The sequence below is a fragment of the Salminus brasiliensis genome, chromosome 15, assembly GCF_030463535.1.
Source record: "Salminus brasiliensis chromosome 15, fSalBra1.hap2, whole genome shotgun sequence".
Lineage (NCBI taxonomy): Eukaryota > Metazoa > Chordata > Actinopteri > Characiformes > Bryconidae > Salminus > Salminus brasiliensis.
The window spans coordinates 9,322,243-9,343,954 of record NC_132892.1 but is presented as its reverse complement, the minus strand read 5'-3'; the positions used below and the strand labels follow the sequence as shown (position 1 = coordinate 9,343,954).

The following is a 21,712-nucleotide window of genomic DNA, read 5'->3' as shown; positions in this document are numbered from 1 at the left end:
CTGGCAGTTAGTATGAGTTCTCCTCCAAGCGTGTTCAACTGTCCAAGGTTGTTGCATTGGCAGCAGTTTGAAAAGAGTGGTTGTCTGGTCTTACATGACTCTGAAGAAGCACATGCTAGCCTGCATCCCCCCAGCACTGGTGGAATTGTGTGATGGGGGAGGCCTAGCCAGACGGTGGATTTGATTTTTGTATATATAACAGGCCTGGAAAACCCCAGGACTGATGAGTGACTATGACGTTGTTGACACCAGAAAGCAGCACATGACCACCAGACTCTGCAAGTTATGGGAGTACGGGTTGCAATGACAACCGGGCCTCGTGACCTCGGCTTTTCCTGTGCCAGTGTCCGCAGAAGGGGACTGCTGTAGTGCTAAAGTCAGTGCCAGGGGAGTGCTGATAAGTAGGTAGACCTCACACACACTCAGCGGAGTGAAACAGAGCGCAACATGCACACGCATACACAAACACACAGTTGAGGTCTCTTCTCAAATTGAGCTCGAAACTACCCTACTGGTGTGGTCCCCAGACACACGTGTACAAGTCAAGACTCCAAGCGGCGTACAGCTCAGCTCAGACTGGCCGTACAGTAAAGGTTAGCCTTCGGGCAGATACGGCTGGTTGGCTTTGACCCTCAATGTAATGAAGTGAATGAACGCAAGCGCAAGACTTTCCACTGCGGCTCTGTGAGCACAGTGACCATGCTAACGTTAACCCCTTAAACCCTAGGTGAAGGATTCGGTTATTAATACACAACGGCTTGTGATAAGAGGTGGCATATCAGTGTCAGTGTTGGTTGGTATCGGGCCGATGTCAGAAAAAATATCATACCATGAACTTCCAACACTGTTGTAAGTAAAACGGGCAGATTCCAAAATCTCAAGACTGTTATTACACTATGTGTCCAAATATTTCTGACACCCCTTCTTCTAAATGCATTCAGCTACTTGTGCAAATGTGCAGACACATCTTGTCTAGTCCCTGTAGGTAAGTACTGCCAATACAATAAAACTCTCTGGAATAGATAAACATGAACCTACTAAACTAATGCCAGGTGTGGGCTAGAGAGGTATAAAGCCCCTCAGCATTGTGCTGTGAAGCAGTGGAACTGTGTTCTCAGGAATGATGGTGAGGTGGGATGGTGATAGTCCAACATCCTCACCCTCACTAACGCTCTTTCATGGACAGTAGAGACAGTTACTCCAACAAAAGCAGGGAAAACTCTTTTTAATACCCTTGACTTGGCAAACAATGAATAAGTAGGTGTCCCAATACTTTTGTTCTTACAACGTACATCCAGCCCAATGCAGAAACCCAGCTATCTAACCACATGCCGTGCAGAGAGGACACTGAGAGGACAGCAAAGCTATCAGGTAAGACTTGTTACAATCCTAAAAACAAAGCTAGCCTATGCTATGTGGCTACTAAGATATAAAATATGTGGCCATTCTGGACTGAACTTCTTGGTTAATTCTTGCATAATTCCATATATACTATGACATCTTCACAACCTTTCTAAAATGTTTACACAGGTAAAACAAAGGAAAACGGCCAGTACAGCACACTGTAGAGGAACTCTAAGCGGCGCACAGTAAACAGTAAACAGAGGCAATAGGTTGACTATAAGCCTGGCTTTAATGGGCTGCTGCCACTCACATCTGCTCAACAGATTGAGCCCATCTGATCTCCAGTGTTTCTTTTGCCAGGTAACATGGAAACCCACTGCCGCCCCCCTCCCAGCAGAGCGGCGAATCAGGCTACAGCACTGCATGCGCCAATTGCGCCAATTACTGAGTTAAAGCAGTCTGCAGTTAACTGGCATGCCCAGTGATGTGAGGGTGGATAAGTAAGAAAGGCAATCAGTGGGAGTGTCTGTAATAAGAAATAGACCTCTGGTGTTGGGCGTCGCTCTGCAGTCAGCCTTATGCTCACATTAAGAACTTCAGGTTGAAGCCTGCTTTCCGAGTGGCAGATTTTTTTGTTATTATTATTGCTGCTATTGATGTTTTTCCTATGTGCATTTTCTCCTCGATTCACTAATTTACAAGGTTGTTAAGGACCATTCTGCTACATCCATGCTACAAGCAGACTAACACTGCCTGTACTAGTTAAGCAAAGCCTAGCTTAGCGAGTGGGCTATAGATATGAAGATATATAGATGGATATATAGGCCTTTCAACAGCCATGTTAACGTAATACCCTCCCCCCTGCTATTTCACAACCTACAATTGGTTAGCAGAGCACGCTACACTAGCTGCCTCATCTCGATTGATTAATTATTAATGTGCATCACCACAAGCATTTAGAATGGTTCTGTCAATCATCTGTGATTGGGTCAACCGCCAGGCGAGAACAGGGAACAACTTCATTCAAAACAGGCAACATATATAAATATACAGAACTGATGTCTAGTAAATAAAATATGCTTCAATGTCACTGTTCTGATATTTGCTGATCCAAACCATCCAATCAGAGAGCACTGATGAACTGACAACAGGTGACCAGTAAGAATACAGAAGACTTACCGATGCTGGAGTCCCTCCTGAAGACGTCCCTGTCAAAGATGTAGAAGGAGAGGTGGCGGAAGTTGCGTGGGATTTCGCAGTAGAAGTCCTCTCCGTAAAACGGGCTGCGGTCAGAGAGGGGAAGAGGGGGAAAAAAAAAGAGTTCAGCTTTCTCCGTCGGTCAAATCGGACGTTACAAGGTTGCTGTAATTACAACAGCAATCACGTCCGACATGCACAGGCACACATATACATGCCCAGGGGGATGTAAGAGTGATTACTGAAGCCTGACTCAACAAAGGAACAAGCTCTCCGCTCACTGAGAGCAATGGGGAGTGTGTGATGCTGTTAGGTTCTAATGCAGAGTTATGAATAACCATTTACCATATGCAGGCTCCGCAGACGTAGCAGATGTTTACAAGGTTTACAGAATGGAATAAATCCCTCTTAATCTCATGAGAAATTGTAACTCATTGGCTTGAATGGGATTTTGAATGGAAGTCGCCAAAGTAGCCAAACATATGAAGACACATTCAATGACATAAAGGATATTACTATGGGTTGGACTCTATTTTGCAGGTGTGGCAGCTTCACATTGCTGTGAGGATCTGATTGCATTCAGCTACAAGAACATTAGTAAGGTCAGGTGCTGACGAGGTGCTTAGATGATACATTAGATCAAAAATGCCACTGAACTCATCCCTTAACTCCAAAGAACGCACTGCCTCTGTCAGCGACCGTAGACTCATATGGAGCTCCTTTAGAGTTCTCCATTCAATTTCTGAGGTGGTTTAACGTCTAGAACCCGAGGCTTATTCTGAGTTTTAAAGTCAAAACATACTATTCAGTATGATGTAGTATCAACATTAAATAATTTAGTATATGCTATGAATGATTCAGTAACTACTATGAATGGTTCAATTTCTACTATAAATTATTTAGTAACTACCATAAATGAATCAACACATACTATAAATGCTTCAGTGACTATTACAACTGATTCAATATCTACTATAAACGATTCAGTAACTACTATAAATGAATCAACACCTACTATAAATGATTCAATTATTTAGTAACTACCATAAATGATTAAATGTCCAAAATAAATGATTCAGTAACTACCATAAATGATTTAATTTCTACTATACATGATTCAATATCTACTATAAATGATCCAGTAGCTACTATAAATGATTCAATGTCTCCTAAAAATTATTTAGTAACTACTATAAATGATTCGATGTCCACTATAAATGATTCAGTAACTACCATAAATGATTTAATACCTACTATAAATGATTCAGTAGCTACTATAAATGATTCTGTAACTACTATAAATGATTAAATATATACTATAAAAGATTCAGTAACTGCTATAAATGATTCTGTAACTACTATAAATGATTCAATGTCCACTATAAATGATTCAGTAACTACCATAAATGATTTAATACCTACTATAAATGATTCAGTAACTACTATAAATGATTCAATAGCTACTATAAATGATTCCGTAACCGCTATAAATGATTCAGTAACTACTATAAATGATTCAGTAACTACCACAAATGATTTAATACCTACTATAAATGATTCAGTAACCGCTATAAATGATTCAGTAACTACTATAAATGATTCAGGAACTACTATAAATGATTTAGTAACTACTATAGGTGATTCAATATCTACTATAAATGATTCAGTAACTACTATAAATGATTCAGTAACTACTATAGGTGATTCAATATCTACTATAAATGATTCAGTAACTGCTATAAATGATTCAGTAACTCATGTGGTTTGGGGGTGAGGAATGGACGTACAACATACAAGCCTTTAGAGTTTAAAAGATCAATGATGGAAGGAAGTGGTCTGATAAACATTGGCTGGCCAGTTAGCTCTGTTAGCTCTCTCAGTTAGTTTTGTGAGGAAAACCTGAATATTTGGACAACAACTGGGAAACAATGTAGAATTTAGGTGTTCAGATATTGGTTCAGATCTGACGCTACTTGTTGCGGTGGAAGGGGCAGAATCTTGCAGCATAACTCTGCAGAGAGTGGTGGAGCTGCTTCTACTGAGACACTCGTACTTGATCTTATCCACTGTTGGGTTTTCCTGTTCTCTCACTTTCTTTCGCTTTCTTTCTCTCCTCTCTTTCTCAGCAGAGTGGAAAGAAACGCTGTTTGACTCACTTGTCCTACATGATTACTGTCCGCACGATACACTCACTCGGGCAGCCCTGATCACATGCGCAGAGTGGGCCTTTTGAGGTGATGTAAACACACCCATCCACGCCTCACCACTCATACACACATAAACACACACCCACATAAAATAGGATTCGCATGATCCATGCCCACAAGGCTTTACTACACAAAATGACCACAGTACTGACCCACAAACACACACGCGCACACACACACACACACACACATTTGTTTTTACACAAGGTTAGACTGTGGAATTACAAATATAATTAAATTACAAAGTTTTAGGTATTTGCTCAGAAACAACATCAGAAAACATCATCAAAAATAAAAAGTATGTCTGTCACCTTTCCTTAACCCCTTAAACCCTTTCTACTGTATGTAAGCCCCCACTTCATTACTGTCAGAATTTACTGCAGTTTCATAGGCCCTAACATAGAACCCTGTGGAACACCACACAATCTGGTATGCTAAAAAACTGTCTCCTTAACCTCTTGAGAACCTGTGTCCTTGTATGGGGACATTACATTTCTGCTTTGATCCTTTGGCCTCATATGAGGACATTGTTTTTTGCAAAAATGACTTCCTGTACAAAAACGAAAGTTATAAAAAATAAAAAACGTTATAATTTCTATACTTGTAAAGTCTTAATAATCCCAAACAGCTAGGAGAAATTACCAATGCACACCAAGCCAAAAAGTCTGGGTCTCAGGAGATTAAGCTAGGGGTCAGGGGGTCAGGGAAGCAAAGTACTATCTAAAGTTTTCATTCAGTATCTGGTTTGGCTAATCAGCACTTCAGATCTGAACAGGTCTATGTGATTTTGTGGGGTATCAAAAAGGAATCTAGGTGCCTGTGTTCTTCTTAATAACTAACCTCTAATTAAATTAAGATTAAGAACAAGAAAAATGCTGCATTAATGTTCATTTGAATTTACTTTAATGTTATGTAGTGTTCTCATAAGCAAAAACAATCCAATTGCCCAGATAAATGCTAAAAAAAGTGTCACTACCTAATGTTAATAGCTATCGTGAACAGAAGTTCTGTATAGAAATGCAGATATTACCTGACAAATCAGTCGATATCAGGTAACATGCTCAGAAATGAACAACCTATTTAAGTTAAACAGGGCCTTACTGACATGTATGATGATCAGGCTTCCACTGTCGAATTCCTCACAGTCCAACAACCAGAAAAACTCCAGTACCGTGTTGAAGTTTTATGGAAGCAGGGTGTGTTTGTCTGTAATGAACTCTCAGACATTTACATACGCTTATCATGGATATAAATGTCATGGCAATAACAGGATTTCACTGATTCATCTGAACTGTTCTTATTTCTGGGACAGAATGAGTGTACAGCCTAACCCCCCAACCTTCGCCAAAAACCCATTGTGCAATTCTTTTTGGTTTCCTGTCAAAGATGTATGCTGATCACTAATTATGCCCACAAAACGTCTGACCACAACTGAAAAAGTCAGTTGACCTGTAGTTAGCAGAAATCATGAAGTACAATCATTTCTGCCAAAGCAGTTTTTCTAAATAATCAGGACAGTTGTGTTTGGGATAATAAAAAGGAGTGGTCTGTGACTGACTGTGAGAGTAAGTGACCTAGAGGATGGAGAAAGCGTGTGGTTCCTCACCATAAGGACTTCTCAATGATTTTAGTCCTGAAGACCTCCTCCTGGTCCAGGTTCACTGTACAGTAGCAGTCCCTCATTTTGTTTGGCCCCGGGTATGGAGGTATGTTCTTGGCTTCTCCTAAAGAGGCAGAAAGTGGAAAGGTTAGGAGTCAAACATTTACACTTTTTAAAAATGTGTCTTTCATGAAATCTACTAGAATATCGAGCCCATGTTGACATTAGCGGTTAAAAAGCTGCAATTTTAGAGAATTATATAAGAAATATGGCATTGAGATATGGATTTGGTAAGTCCAGCCATACCCGTTCATTTACAACACAGTCCTATCCACAGTGGTCATCCTTTCGCACACAGACTGAGGCTTCTGTTATTCCTGGAGTGCCACACCTTTAGCTGTTATTGCATGGATTGCATACCACACGGATTATCCCAATGCTATGCCACATGGAACAAGGCTTTTTTCAACCACAACAATAATAATAATAATAATAACAACTCCAAGGACGCTCTACGTAGGCACAAAAAATGCTCTTTTTCCTGGGTAGGGTCGCAATTTAGGCATCTGTGTACGGCTGATTCACCCACCATGTGTTTCTGGGAGGTACCCGGAGGAAACAGGGAAAACACACCAAATTCCTCACAGTCAGAGGCCGGAACACGGCGCAAACCTACAACTCCCATCTCCTGAACCTGTGTGGCACACATACTGCCTGCTTTTGGGGTGTAACTTTTCTGATTTTTTTTTCAAATTTTATTACAATGAAAATATAAAACAAAAATAAAAAGTATGTCTGCCACTTTTCCTTAACCCCTTAAGTCCTTTCAACTCTGTATGTAAGCACTGTCAGAATTTACAGCAGCTTTATAGGCCCTAACATAGAACCCTGTGGAACTCCACACAATCTGATATGCTATAGATATATGTCTCCTTAGCCTCTTGAGACCCTGCATCCTCCCCCTAACGCAGCTAACCCCCACGTCAGCTCAACAGAGAACACTACCTGCTAGTTCTGTTATGTCAGCTGACAGACGCCTGCCCTGACTAGCATCACACTGACTGATGGAGGAGATGATAGTGATGGCTGTGGCATCCAACAGATGACCTCCTGTTGACAGGGCCAACACTTAGATGGCAGCATATCATTACACCCCCATTGTAAACACCAGATAGCATCCCCGTGTGGGGCCTGTATGGTTAGGCCACATTTTGTCCATGGGTTCCATGTTGGCCCCACATATGGTTGCCCACCAGGGTCAGTGCTAGGACCAGGCCCATCTGGGTTGTAAACTGCACACAGGGCCTAAATGGGACCCAGGTAGGATTAGGGTGGGCTGTAACAATAAGGGCCCTTTTGGGAAGCCCACCCATGTGAGCCGCACATGAGCATGCAGTGTAGCCTGTGCATACAAGAGAAGCAGACGCGAAGCTTTCAGTGCTGTGAAGTTCATATTTAAAAAAAACAAACAAAGTTCAGAACAGATGGATTATGGGAACTGTCTGAGGAGAGTCAGTGTGAGGAATCGATGAATCACTGGCTTTTCCCACTTCAGCGTTCTGACTCAAAGCAGACGCTAACAGACCAGTCATGGGATTCAGTGAACCAACATGAAAAGGAACTACGATGGGACGGACGTTGCGAAAGTCTGGGAGCTGATTTGCGCGCCGCGTTCTTATGCTGAGAGGAATTCAGATCTGCTCACACACACTGAAGAGAATCTAAGGGCCAGCCCTGGGGTTTTGTCCCCAAAGGACAAATAAGCCCACGCAATTCACTAGGAGCGGTCGTGAACACACGTGCGCACACACACACACACACACACAGACATGCACACAAACTAGAAGCACAAAACAATAGGACAATCAAGAGCATGAAGATGAAGATAAAGCCACTACTTGCTTAAAGCTATGTATGTATGTGTTTGTGCGTGTGTGTGTGTGTGTGAGTGTGTGTGGTAACAGAAAGAATCTGTGTGGGATATTTCCTTTATGAACCCAATGCCCACAGCCATGTGCGACAACACTCCCAAGCAGAAGAATGTGGTCTGTCTGGTCACACACACACACACACACACACACATTCACACACACATTCACATAGGGACACAATGAGATAGAACAGTTTAAGAGGAAGAATACAACACCTCGGGAGGAAGTAAGGGTGACTGCGGTGCATGTTTGTGCAAGTGTGTGTGTGTGTGTGTGTGTATGTGCAAGTAAATGAAAGCAAAACAACTTGCAAAATATTGTTCCATAAACCAATAATCAGATTTTAGTTGCTGTATTATTTATTTCTTTTTATTATTAAGAACCCACAAAATCCCTCGATTAGGAGGCTGCTATTTTGGTTGAGGTATTAAATGCTGACATACATAAATGTTGCTCTCTCACTCTCTCTCTCTCTCTCTCTCTCTCATACACACACACACACACTCTCTCATTCTTGCCCAGCGAGCTAAATATCTAATTTAACTGAAATAAATCATTCAGCTTTTCCAGCTGTAGATGCTAGAGCATGACATTACCCAGGAGAGCCAGATCACAGATTGGCCTGTTTTCCCTACACCTGAGTCCAGTGCAATCATACGACCATCACCATGCAACAATGGCAACCTGCTAGAAGAGAGAATTCAACGTTTTGAAATAATAATAACCAAATAATTTGCATTTAGGATCACACATCCTGTTTTTCCTGCATTGGACATTAACACCAGTTTAAAGGACCAGTTTAGGGAAAAAGCTAATTAGGATGATTCATCACTCGCCCGGGATGAACTCAATTAAACTCGGTATCTGAGGTGTGCTTATTTAGATTTTAGGCTAATGTTGCTAACACTGGACTTAGACTGTCACCAATTTGATCTCATTTAAATCATACCAAAAAAAAATCTCACCTCATTCAATTGAAACATCAGTGGAAAAGCTACATACTAAAACAAACTTTCTTTGGTTTTCTAGAGTAAAATCAGTCATACTGCATTCTTAACCACATAGATCTACCAGGGCCAAACAAACAACCACCTGGATGCATTTTGAGAGGGTTATATCTAGTGTTTGTTAGCAATGTTGGTAGGGGTTGGAGTCCTTGGTACTTTTAAAGCAAAGTATTTGTAATAATCCATAATTAGTTTGCTGTCAGGCCTTTAGTATCGCGCCCTACCCCTGGGCGATCTCGAGCCGCTGCCCACAGGCCCAAATAAGGATTTATGTTTCATTTACGTTCATGTGTTTGGTTCAGTGATTCGATTCATGTTCATTTATTTCCATGTGTGTTTGGTTCAGTGATTTGATTCATGTTCATTTATTTCCATGTGTGTTTGGTTCAGTGATTCGGTTCATATTAATTTCCATCCATGTGTGTTTGGTTCAGTGATTCAGTTCATGTTCATTTATTTCCATGTGTGTTTGGTTCAGTGATTTGATTCATGTTCATTTATTTCCATGTGTGTTTGGTTCAGTGATTCGGTTCATGTTCATTTATTTCCATGTGTGTTTGGTTCAGTGATTCGGTTCATGTTCATTTCCATCCATGTGTGTTTGGTTCAGTTGGTTTGTGTTCATTGTTTGGTTCATGAGTTCCACCTGGGACTGGGGGATATTTAAGGAGCCTCGACACCACCATTCGGTGCCGAGAATTGTACGTACTGGAGCCTCCAGGACTACCTGAGGTTCCGCATTGATTCAGGTGTGCTTAGGACGGCTCAGGATTCACCCGCGTTCAGGAGTGAATCTCCTGAACTCCCACTCGCGTATGCTCGCTCGCTTCCTGTTTGGATGCTCAAGGCGACCCACGCTCTCAGCGGCGCGCTGTAGTTACAGGTTTAGTCGGCCTTGCTGTTTGGTTTAGCGCCTGGTTCCCCAGCCCCTCCGGTTTTGTTCTCAAGCACAGCTCAGGTTTACGTTAAACCCCTCTATCGCTATTAGTTTCTGCTCAGCTCCCAACTCCTCCCAGTCCCAGGTTTTGTTCTGTTCGCCATTTCATTTCTCAAGTTTGTTTTTTTTGTCTAGCCTGGCACGCCATGACATTTCCGTCCAATTTATAATAATAATAATAAAACCAATGGCGGTGATGTGGCAAGCTAAGTGAAAGGTTCTGCAGTGGGGCTGTGGTGAAAAAACACCTTGACACAGTGGGCCACTTCAGAGCTCGCCAAAGGGCCAGGTTTAGTGTGTGGACATAGCATTTCACATGCAGGAATTTACCCCGTTCAGCAGCAGCAGCAGCAGCAGTCCTGTTGGAGCGTTACCAGTAACTACAGTCTTCTGCCGTTCCTCTGCTACACTCTTTAATAGCTCCACCAGATCTGCTGCACCTGTGCGATCAGACTAGATCTGACTAGATCAGACTAGATCATAACTCATCAGTTATGATGGCTTAAGATTCTGTGGTAATGGATGTCCACGCGTCACGTTACGGCTGTCCTACCCGCTTTCTTCAATGATTACGTCTTGGAGATGGGAGGCTGCTGTATAGCGTGAAAGCCTCGCTTCTGAACGACTGAATCCGGACGCAATAAAAGTCGTGATAGAGTTTGTAATCTGCTTCACCCTTTCTAAGTTGGGTGGAAATGAGAAACGGGCTGCCAATCAGAGGACCAGGGAACAAGCGATGTCAATGCTTTTACCAAACTACAAAGGGGTGAACAGCCTTATTTTATTTTATATATATATATATAATCTTTTAAGTGGTGTGGTGAATTAGTGACTGTAGGAACCGCCATGTGGTTAAATCTGCAACCAGAGTCCAGACCAGAGGTAGAGCCAGACTCGCCCATTTATTTGGTGGACCTGCCCCCTTCTCCCAGACCAAGCATGTCTCAGACCGCCTTCATTGAGCTTACAGAGCTGAAGCAGAGAGGATCCCCGCCCTAGATTCCCAGTTTTTTCGGTAAGTGGAATTATTTTTCTACAGCAGGTCCTGTAGACCACTGGTCTCTTCCAGCGATGGCTGTCAATCATTTTATTCCCTGTCTGTATAACCCTGTATATTCCCTGTATAACCCTGTCTTCTTAGAATACATCAGACTAAGGCAGACTATGCCTATATAGCAGACTAAGGATTTAAAAACTGATATCTGGGGGAAAACAAAAAATGTTTAGGAATTAGAGCATATAGAAATATATGGGGATGGGCAGAGCTACACATCACGCTGCAACCAGACAGGAGATGCTCTAGACCTGTGGTTGCTTCACTTTTCAGTGACATTGCACCGTCCATGTTTTCTCACAAGGTTCACTCACATAAACAAAACAAAAAGACACACAGTGTCACTGACTCAAAGCACCAAAATATCAGGGTCAGGTACAATGTTCTGTATCATGTATTTCAAACTGTGGCTCTAAATTTAATTGCTTGCATCCCCACAATGAACCAGTAGGAAAATTACAGTCCCTAAAGCTCAATAATCCTCACAGTAACACTTACACTAAACGCCTGTGGAGAAATTACAGTTATTGAAAGGAACAGTTCAACTTTTCGGTAATTAAACCCTTTTCATTGGCACGGCTTAGCCTAGTTTCTCATAACGACCTGAAATCTCTAGGCACAGATAGCTGGCTCCTCTCAAAGGCAGACACGCCTCCTCGAAGCTCAAGGGTACTTTTTTGAAGTCAGCTGTAGCATCATACAGCTTTATATATGGAAGGCAGTCTGAAGCGTTTAAAGGCCGGGGCTGGAATCACGGCAACCAGCAATTAAACACTGTCGGCCTGCTACAGCATGTAAACAGCTCAGTTTAAGATTCAGACGTACACAGCTTCTACAGAGCATTGTTTTAATGAGACTGTTAAAAGGAAGAGTCTGGCGAAGCATCATACGTCCACAATTTGCCTCATACCCCAAACACAGTCCATTAGCGGAGCACGTTGTGATGGCAGTAGTTCGCATCTTCAGTTTTGTACTGCAGCTACAGGGCTAATGTGGCTAGCACGCAATGGAAGCTTCAACTTCACCAATTCATCCCAAAAATTGGTAGTAAAGAATTCTTATAGTGTAATGTTCTGGACTGATTACCTTTTACAGTGTGTATAGCCATTTTACAGTACAGTTCAACAGATCATTCAGCTCCCAGTTTCTTTACAACACAATGAGGAGTACACTCTCTGAACTGATCTGAAATAACTATTTTATAGTGTCGCGACTGTGCTTTGATTTCAGTGTTCTCTAAGTGATTTCGCACTAGAGGTCGACTGATATTCCGGCCGATATTTGCAATTTTATTTTATATATTGACATCGGCCAATATCCATGCTTGGTTACATCGATTTAAAGTCGGGGATGTCCATGAGCACCCCCCCCACCACCACCACCATGTTACTGGTGTGATTCCGCATGTGAAGGGCCCCAGGCCATACCTTTTGGAAGACATAGATAAAGGTTAGGCTTAGATTCGGATATTTCAAAATCCTATGGCCATATATTTACTGTATGTACTGTATAGTTCACCGCTACAGCTGGCTGAAGGTTCGCTAACTTGCAAGTAACTTTAAGGACTGTAGTAGAAAACTATCAGCAGCTCGCTTGCTTAATATATTAGCTCCAATGTTATGAGTTAATAGTTGAATTGACTTTTATTTAGAAAGATGGTTCAAGTCAGTCTTCAATAAATGATGATGTGAAGTTCAGAAATGTTGTGCATCCACTTGTTATTATTAGTGTGACATTTTAGCATGCAAATAAATTAAATGAAATCAAATGAAAAAAGAAAATCGGCAGCACATAGCAGCCATCGGCTGACCCTGACCTCTAAACATCGGCATCGGCTACAGAAAAAGTCATATCGGTCGACCTCTATTTCACACCAGGTAGAAAAAGTACCCCAGAACTTACACAGAACACATACGCCTGTGTCGCCAACAGTCACACACTCACAACAACACTGGAACCTCAGATGGTTAACTACGTTTTCATCTTCTCCAAATGTCCTCAAACTGTTCTACACGGCCGTCTCCAGACTGGTTGGTTATAAGAACGCTCCTAATGTCCGGTACCGGCACCTGGAGGACGCCAGAGGATAGGTCAGAACTGAATCGCCAATACCCATTTCACTGAAGCATGCCTGAACAAAATTTACTCAAATATTTGAGACCCTGAGAATAAATGTACTGTAAGATACTGTAAGCTCCACACAAATTCCCACAGTTGTCTAATGATAATAATAAAGGAAACCTGGGTTGCTAGATGGCTCAATACATGCTTTTTTTTCTCTCAGTCAAATAACTGAGGAGCAGCAGTGCTGTAAACACGACGTGGAATTTCCGTGGACCAGCCGGTCTGATGGGGTTACCCATTAACATGGCCGCGCTGATGCAGGTGAATAAATAATATGATACACGACATGCTTTTTTCTGCAGTTCTGCTGCTTTATGAAGCTTTTATAATAATCTATAGTTCAACATGGAGTCAGTGGTATGTTTTGCAAACAGCTAATTAATGCAACGGATTAAGGATGGCTATACACTGACATTTCTGGGGAGGGCCATCCAACAGTTATGCTCACTTGTACTCACAACTCACATTTAATTCCAAATAAACACAACTAATCTTAGTACTAAGACACACATTTGGTATTCCTTGTTCCTGGGCTCCTCCTACAGTCCGGAAGCGTAATCTGAGCTTTGAGAACACATGCTTTTCTGGACGAGATGGCAGGTACAGAGCAGTACAGACAGTGAGGAGGTAGAGTGATATTACAGAATTTTACACAAATATGACTCGGGTTACGCAGTGTAGCGCAGTTCTCCAGTGTAGGGCACTTGTCCTGATCGCTTCACCAAGGTTACATGGCGTTAGTAGTTGGCGTGCCGAGCCCGGAGTGGCAGTGATAGAGACGCTATTCTCCTTATTACAGGTCAATGGGGCATTACCATGATTCTGAATCTGTTATTCTTAGCTAAAAATGTTACATAATGTTGCTTTAAATACTGAAGCTATTTATAATATGCTCATAAAACCATATTCTCATCATAAAAAAGCAATATTTCAGTATAATGCATCCTTAAAAATATGATTTTGTCTAAAAATATTCCAGATTATTTAACAACACCATGCAGTTTGAGGCTTGCAGTTTTCACAATGCTAAATGGTGGAGTTTAAACATTTTGCTGGCTACATTAGCCTCGCAAGTCCAGCGCAAACCTAAAGACTGAAGTCTTGTGTCGATTGATACACTATATTAGGTACGGTATACATACAGGAAAGCAGCATACACCTAAAGCTGCTGTGTCGAGTGAGGAGAAACAGCTCTGAGCTCCGAGAGCGGATCAGGGTAACGGTGACATCAGGCCATCAGAGGACCTAGAACCCTCTCTATCATTTCCTGTCCGCCCTCCCCACAGACACATATAATCACACAGATCCTGATTGGATTATACCTTTCAGGCCGGCCTGGGGACCGTGGCATCATGGGATTACCAGAGTGTAGGTTGTGTGTGTGTGTGTGTGTGTGTGTGTGTGTGTGTGTGTGTGTGTAAGAAATCTGCAGTACACTCACCAGTGATGACACACACTATGATCCATTCAGTCACAAAGCATGTGGTTGCATGCCCACTCACACAAACACACACACACACACACACACACACACACATACACACATACATACACACACATACACACAGACATACACACACTATTCTGAGCAAACTCAGAGGCCAGACGCTTTAAGTCATCACGCCACAGGAAAACACCACAACAGGAAGCGGAACCCTCTGTGCCCTCCTATCTGTTTCCCTTCTCTTTCCAAACAGAGAGGGTAGGGTGGGTGGGGTGGGGGGGTTGTGCAGAGCAGTCTGAAAGTGCGTCCTGTTTGCAGGTCATATTGTGTCGGGGTGTGTGTGTGTGTGATCCTACTGTGCGTGTTTTTGTAAGGTTGCTTTCTCAGTGGGAATTCAGTCACTATCAACACTGCCTTTCAGTGTTTGGCCCCCTATAATCTACACCATAATAAAAGCTTACCGAGGCCTTTAGATTCAGCTAGTGTAAAAACTAGCCCTGCTGAACGGAGGCTCCACTGCAGCCTGGTGTTCGAGTTTCTCCATGTTAGACTGAGCCCTATTTCCATCTAAAGGATATCCACATTTTAATCACGTTAATTCAATAGATCACCTTTCTATGCATGTATGGAGAGCTTTGTGGGCACCAAACAGCAATAGCATCATGGACAACGAACAGTTCTCAAGAACTTGAGGGTGTTCGGCCACGCCCCTTCAGGACAAATTAGACAAAATATGTGTTTTTAAGTTACTGAGGAGAAGTTAAAGGAGTAGTTTGGTGAAAAATCAATTTACCATGATTTATCAGGCACCCAGAATGCAATCAATCAGTCGAAACATGGTTGGTATCTGACGCTTGCTTCTTTAGTTTAGATCAGGTGATGCTAGGCTAACATGCTAACAAACACTGAACTTAGACTGTCACCAATCTCATCTTTGTAAACACATGTCCAAATCTTAATTTATTTAGTTCATAAACTATCTAGAATCTATTAAAAAGCTAAATGAAAAGTAAAAAACAATGGATATGCCTTGTTTAAACATTTTAGCTCAAACAGGCTTAAGCATCGATCGACTACATCGATCAACTCAGTATTAGTAAAACTTCAGCTTAAATATACGTTGTGTTCGGAGATACCCCTTCTAATGACACACAGCTTGTCTAGTCCTTGTAAAGCTGTGGGGCAGTGGGATTGTGTTCTCAGGAATGATGGACGGTGCTCCATCCAAAAACATTTGGGATGAGGTGGGGTGGTGGGGATGAGGTGGGGATGAGTTGGGGAGGTGGGGATGAGGTGGGGTGGTGGTCATCCAACATCCTGACCTCACTAACACTCTTGTCACTGAATGCCATTAATCAAATCCTCACAGCAATGCTCCAAAATCTAGTAGACGGTCTTCTTCCTCAGACAGCAGAGACAGTTACTCCAAGAAAAGCAGGATGGACACCTTTTATCATAATACTCTTGATCTTGGGGGAAAAGTATGAATGAGCAGGTGTCCCATTACTTTTGTCCATATAGTGTATGTGAGCTGTTCTCTCACTGCCATGGCGAAACACACACTTCAGTGGCCAAAATGAGAGCGTGTGTGTGTGTGTGTGTGTGTGTGTGTGTGTGTGTGTGTGTGTGTGTGTGTTCACTACACGAAAAAAATGCTTCCTCTGCAATCTGTCATCTGTCCTTATAAAACCAACTTCTAATCTCTTTCATCCTCTTTCATTCCCTCTCTCACCCTCACATCACTTCACATCTGACTCAATTCCTGCACCCCTCTCTCTCTCTCTCTCTCTCTCTCTCTCTACCATAGGTCTTTCACTTTTTTTTCCAACCTCTGCAGCTGTTGTCTGTCTTTCACTCTTTCAATTGCACTCTTTCTGTCCTTTCCCCCTGAGGACCGGTCTGACTCATTCAAACCTCCCTTCATCAAATCAGGAGAGAAAAAAAAAGTATAAAAAGAGCTTTCATCATGATTAAGTCCCTTTTCAGGAAATTACATGTTGCGGTTAGTGAGGTTGTGTAAAACAAGAGTCTGCTACACGTAACAGTTGGTATAGAGTACTGGCTTACACTACTGCCCTGTATGTAGCAGACAGGGGGCTCGATTCCTCACACAGGCCCGGCTACCATCGTGAATGGTTGGTGTGGCGCAACAGATAACACCACTACCTGCCACTGAGTTACAACACCATGTGGAAGTTTTTTCAATATTGATCAATAATGGCACTCGGGCCGAAGCTCTTCAAGTGCTGACCATTATCAGACACACACACACACACACACGTATGCTCTCAGTTTGGCCAATAAAGCTGTACTTGCAGTGTGTGTTTTGCCATGGCAGTGAGAGAACAGCTCACATACACTAAATGGACAAAAGTAATGGGACACCTGCTCATTCATACTTTTCCCCCAAGATCAAGAGTATTATGATAAAAGGTGTCCATCCTGCTTTTCTTGGAGTAACTGTCTCTGCTGTCTGAGGAAGAAGACCGTCTACTAGATTTTGGAGCATTGCTGTGAGGATTTGATTAATGGCATTCAGTGACAAGAGCGTTAGTGAGGTCAGGATGTTGGATGACCACCACCCCACCTCATCCCCACCTCATCCCCACCTCCCCAACTCATCCCAAACATTTTTCTTAAAGTGCTGACCATTATCACACCACTTCTGCGTTCATTAATAGCAGTTAAGCGGCTTCCGGTCGAGTTGTAATCAGTGGCTGAGGACGCCGCTCCTTCATAAATACACCAAACACACAGTTTATACTCCATCAAGGCAGTCAGGTACAAATTCTTGCATAATGCTGCTTTAAAAGATTTCTACCAAAGGATTGGTAGCAACCCTTTTTTTAAAACAGCGTTTAAGTAGACAAAACAGGGCAGCCAATCAGAGCAGAGTTTAAACGTCACTGTGGAACGAATATCAGAATCATACTCTTGTTTTCAGTCACACACTGTCTGCCATACTGTTATCTGCCCGACTGATGTTAGATAACGTGTGTCATACAGTGTCAGAAACCACACATGCAAGCCTGCCTGAGATCACTTAACTACTGGCTCTCGTTCGCAGCCTGCGTGGTGATACTCTGTGTAGCCTTCAAGCTAACTGCAGCCTGATTTTCTGCAGGTGGTGCCATAACATTAGCACCACCTGCCTAATATTAAAGTAGACCCCCTTGTGCCACCTCAACAGATCTGGCCATTCAGTGCATGCGCTCAACTCCACAAGACCCGTCAGAGGTGCTAATGTTATGGCTGATTGGTGTACCTGTAAAACATCATATCACACGGATTTCCTATGACCATGCAAGCGCATTACGGTATGAAAACTAGCTGGAAAATAGCAACGATTTGCATGGCGGCACACGCAGTCGCACGTGAGCGTAAACACACAGTCACAGCCACTGTACACACATATATGAGCACACACACACACACACACACGTGCCTGCGTAGGTGGTAAAAAGTAATTACAGTCGGAGGAAATTGGGGCAAGAGGACTCTAGAGAGACAGAGAGAGAGAGAGAGAGAGAAAAGAGAGAGAGTGAAAGTGAGATGCTGTGTGGAAATGTCAGTGACAGACAAAAAAGGAAGTGTCAACAAGATGCAAGGGAAAGGTGTAGCGAGAGAGAGAGAGAGAGAGAGAGAGAGAGAGACGTGAAAAGCTCTAGACAATCGAAGGCAAAAAGCAATCCTAAGGGGGGGGGAGGTGGATTTTGGTGGGCGGGTGTACAGGTATGCAATACCGTATGAATCAAACATCACAATCAGAAATGTCATGATACCACTTTTCCATGTTTCTCGAGTATCATCCTGTATCATCTTTAAAATAAGCCCTTTCTAATTAAAGCTTTAGGCCAGGGGTGGCCCATCTTCTCTGCAAAGGGCCGGCGTGGCTGCAGGTTTTCCTTCCAGCCAAGCAGGAGCACATGTGATCAGCTGTTAGAAGACTCACCATATTGATTAAACAAGGGGAATCAGGTGTGCTGCAGCTTGTTTAGAATGAGCGCACCCGCAGCCACACGCCGGCCCTTTGCGGGTCAGATTAGACACCCCTGCTTTAGGCTGTAGGACAGTTAGCAACATGCCATGCTGAGCTTAGCTAAAGCTGACTGGTGTCTGGCTATGGCGAGTGCAAAAGACAGTTTCGTTCAAATCAGCAAGAGTGTTTTCCTGCCTTTTCTGTGGAAGGATTGAACTTAAGCTCTGATGTTTCATTTTTCAATGTTTCAATAAGGCCTTCCGTTTGGTAGCCAGTTGTGACCTACTGCCTCATCAGCCCATTTACATAAATGTGAAAAAGTGTGTGCGTTCACTGTTAACATTTTACTGCTTAACACAAAATGCTAGACCCCTGAGGAAAGGTGGTCTCGGCCTGGTCCCAAATAAACTCAGAAGTGGTTCGTTTGTGGTAGGAATGTGATCTGACCTCGATCTGACCCAAATATCAGCGGCCCTCCACACGTTTGAGCTAAACAGCTTCCATAGCCAGGTCTTAGCCAGGTATACTGTCCAGATCATTACTAATGCCAACTCTGCCGTTACTCCATGATAAACTGCACAGCAATCAGAACACAGGACCTTCTTCCTGTGTTTACTTTCCTGCTCCCGCCCTAGACAGGTCTGACCAATAATGGTTTGTTGTGATGCATTTTGGTGCGAGTAGATTTTCCCCTATGTGTAGCGAAACCGAACCAGGGGGAAACACTCCATTCCCCTTCATTAATTTTGAACAGACAGTAGTGCGAGTTGGTTTGCTCGGGTCCGAATCGAAGCGAAGCCTAGCCTCTGGGGTCTTTGTTGCCATTTTGTGAACCAAACCATGACCCCTTCAGCGATAAAATGATGGTACTGCCCACCTCTACACACAAGATGGACAGCACAGCAGCGCTAGCAAGCGGATAAGTGAGAGAAAAAAGGGAAGACGATGTTCTCATGCTAAATAAAGAAATGAATGGGTAAAAAACCAGGGAGTCTTGTTTCCCTGCAGAGTTATGGCTTGGCCTGGAGTGTGTGTGTTACATTACTTGGGGGGGTTTGTGCACACACAGAACTCGCTGCCCTAATTTTACTAACAAAAACACTGACGTGGATATGGAAGCATATACTTCCCTAATGGCCCTCATGCTCTCGAGCTAACTGTATCTATAAACACACAAGGAAATGCATGGGTACCGTGCACCACATGTTTCCTTTTTGTAGTTTTCCTTTAATAGTTTCTGGACCACCACGCTTTTCAGTCAAGTAGTACCACCCACCCACCCCCCCCTACCCCTTCAACCCTACACTAAAGCTGGGAAATCCCAAAGCCAACTGCAACCACCTCAGAAGAAGAAGGGCGGAGAAGGGAGGGGGGGGGAGATTGGGTTGGGATGGGATGGTTGGGCAGAAAGACAGTTGAGGGGTGGAGGAATGATAGAGAAGGAGGGGGGACATGAGAGCAGGCCCAAGAAAACTGCAAAGAGAGAGAGAGGGAGCGAGAGAGAGAGAGAGAGAGAGAGCTGTAGCAGGAAATGAGATAGTACAAAAGGAATTTCGGGCAGCATCCAAGATGTAGTTTAAAAGGCACTGAACAGCAAAGTTACTGGACTGAAGAGGAGGAGGGCTTTCACATGGAAAAGCCAAAGCAGCCCAAAGCCAACTGCGCCAAGTCGTCCCAGCAGCAACTCAGGTCAAATAGCAGAGGTCATACATAGCTAACGTGAAGGGAACAGCGCCTCAAGACACCTAATGTACACCTAACGTCCCTTTAATCCCCAGTAAAGCGAAGAAGCGAAGCACTTAAGCTACAAGGCTAATAAGTGTGTTGCACCATTAAGCATTGTGCAAACGGCATGGCTAAATCTTGCTCCTGCCTCAAACCGCAGAGTGGTAATAATAGCTGCGCTCCTGTGGTTTCTGTATGACGCTGTTACGTAAAAATGCACAACAACAAACAAAACTGAGCGCTCCAGATGGCCGCTCTATTATTCTTACGCGACTTTTGTCTGAACCAGGGTTCTCCTAGAAAGTTCAGCGCACTCCACAATAGCAACGTTAAGTGCAGCCTGATTAACCATTAAAATTCGGACTAATTGGAATCTTAATCTGAATAGAATGCATCCGTGTATACACTTTAGTCGGAACTGACTAGTCTGATTGAGGCCATTTCAAGTCCAATTTTCATCTGACTGAACGAGGTGGGTAATGCTTTATATAATGCATTTAAAAAAAGAATACATAACAGTGTATCCAGTGTAAACGGCTGTATCCGATTCCATCCCCAGTCGGTTCGTGTCCACTGCACATTTCGCAGTGGACACTGGAAGTGGAGAGTGGACACGTACCGTTACAGTCTGTTCTAATCTTTCATCAAGATGCATTAATCGTGATTCGTGAATCATGAATCATGACCCTGATTCTTTTCCACCAGTCTTTTCTGCGTACTGCTTGAATGGTTCGGGGATTCGTATCAACTGCGGTGGGACTGGCATCCAGCTCATTCTCCTCGAGATGCTGCAGGGCATGACAACTTCCTCTCGCCCCTTCTGTAATAAGTGAAGTACATTTCTGTGAGCCCACCATCATTGTGAAGCAATAGAAAATAAATACATAAACACACCAACTGAAAACATGGTTACATGTACACTAAATGGTACACGTGCCACACATGAGCACTATTTTGAATCAGATTCCTTGTAATGTGCATGTAAACAGAGGTTTATCAGATCGTTGAGTAGAGAGTACATATAAACACCTCAGTCCGAATCTAAAATCAGAATGAATTCAATCAGATTGGAGGAAATATCTGCCCGTAAACACGGCAGCTGATTTCCCTGCTTAAATATGGCGACAAACTGGATAAGAAATTAAGCGTCCTGGTCTGAGCAA

The 21,712-nt window shown here is 43.0% G+C and overlaps 1 protein-coding gene across 2 annotated transcripts in view; it reads right to left on the bottom strand.

Moving 5' to 3' along the window:
* The window catches only part of rasa3 (RAS p21 protein activator 3), an 86,286-nt gene that overhangs the window by 53,589 nt on the left and 10,985 nt on the right, over positions 1 to 21,712 (bottom strand). For both annotated transcript variants that reach the window (XM_072656796.1, XM_072656797.1), the window contains exons 2-3: positions 6,355 to 6,472; positions 2,524 to 2,627 (exon numbers count right to left, since the gene is read on the bottom strand). In XM_072656796.1, coding sequence (XP_072512897.1) covers positions 2,524 to 2,627; positions 6,355 to 6,472 — 222 coding nt within the window. The remainder of the gene's footprint in view (positions 1 to 2,523; positions 2,628 to 6,354; positions 6,473 to 21,712) is intronic.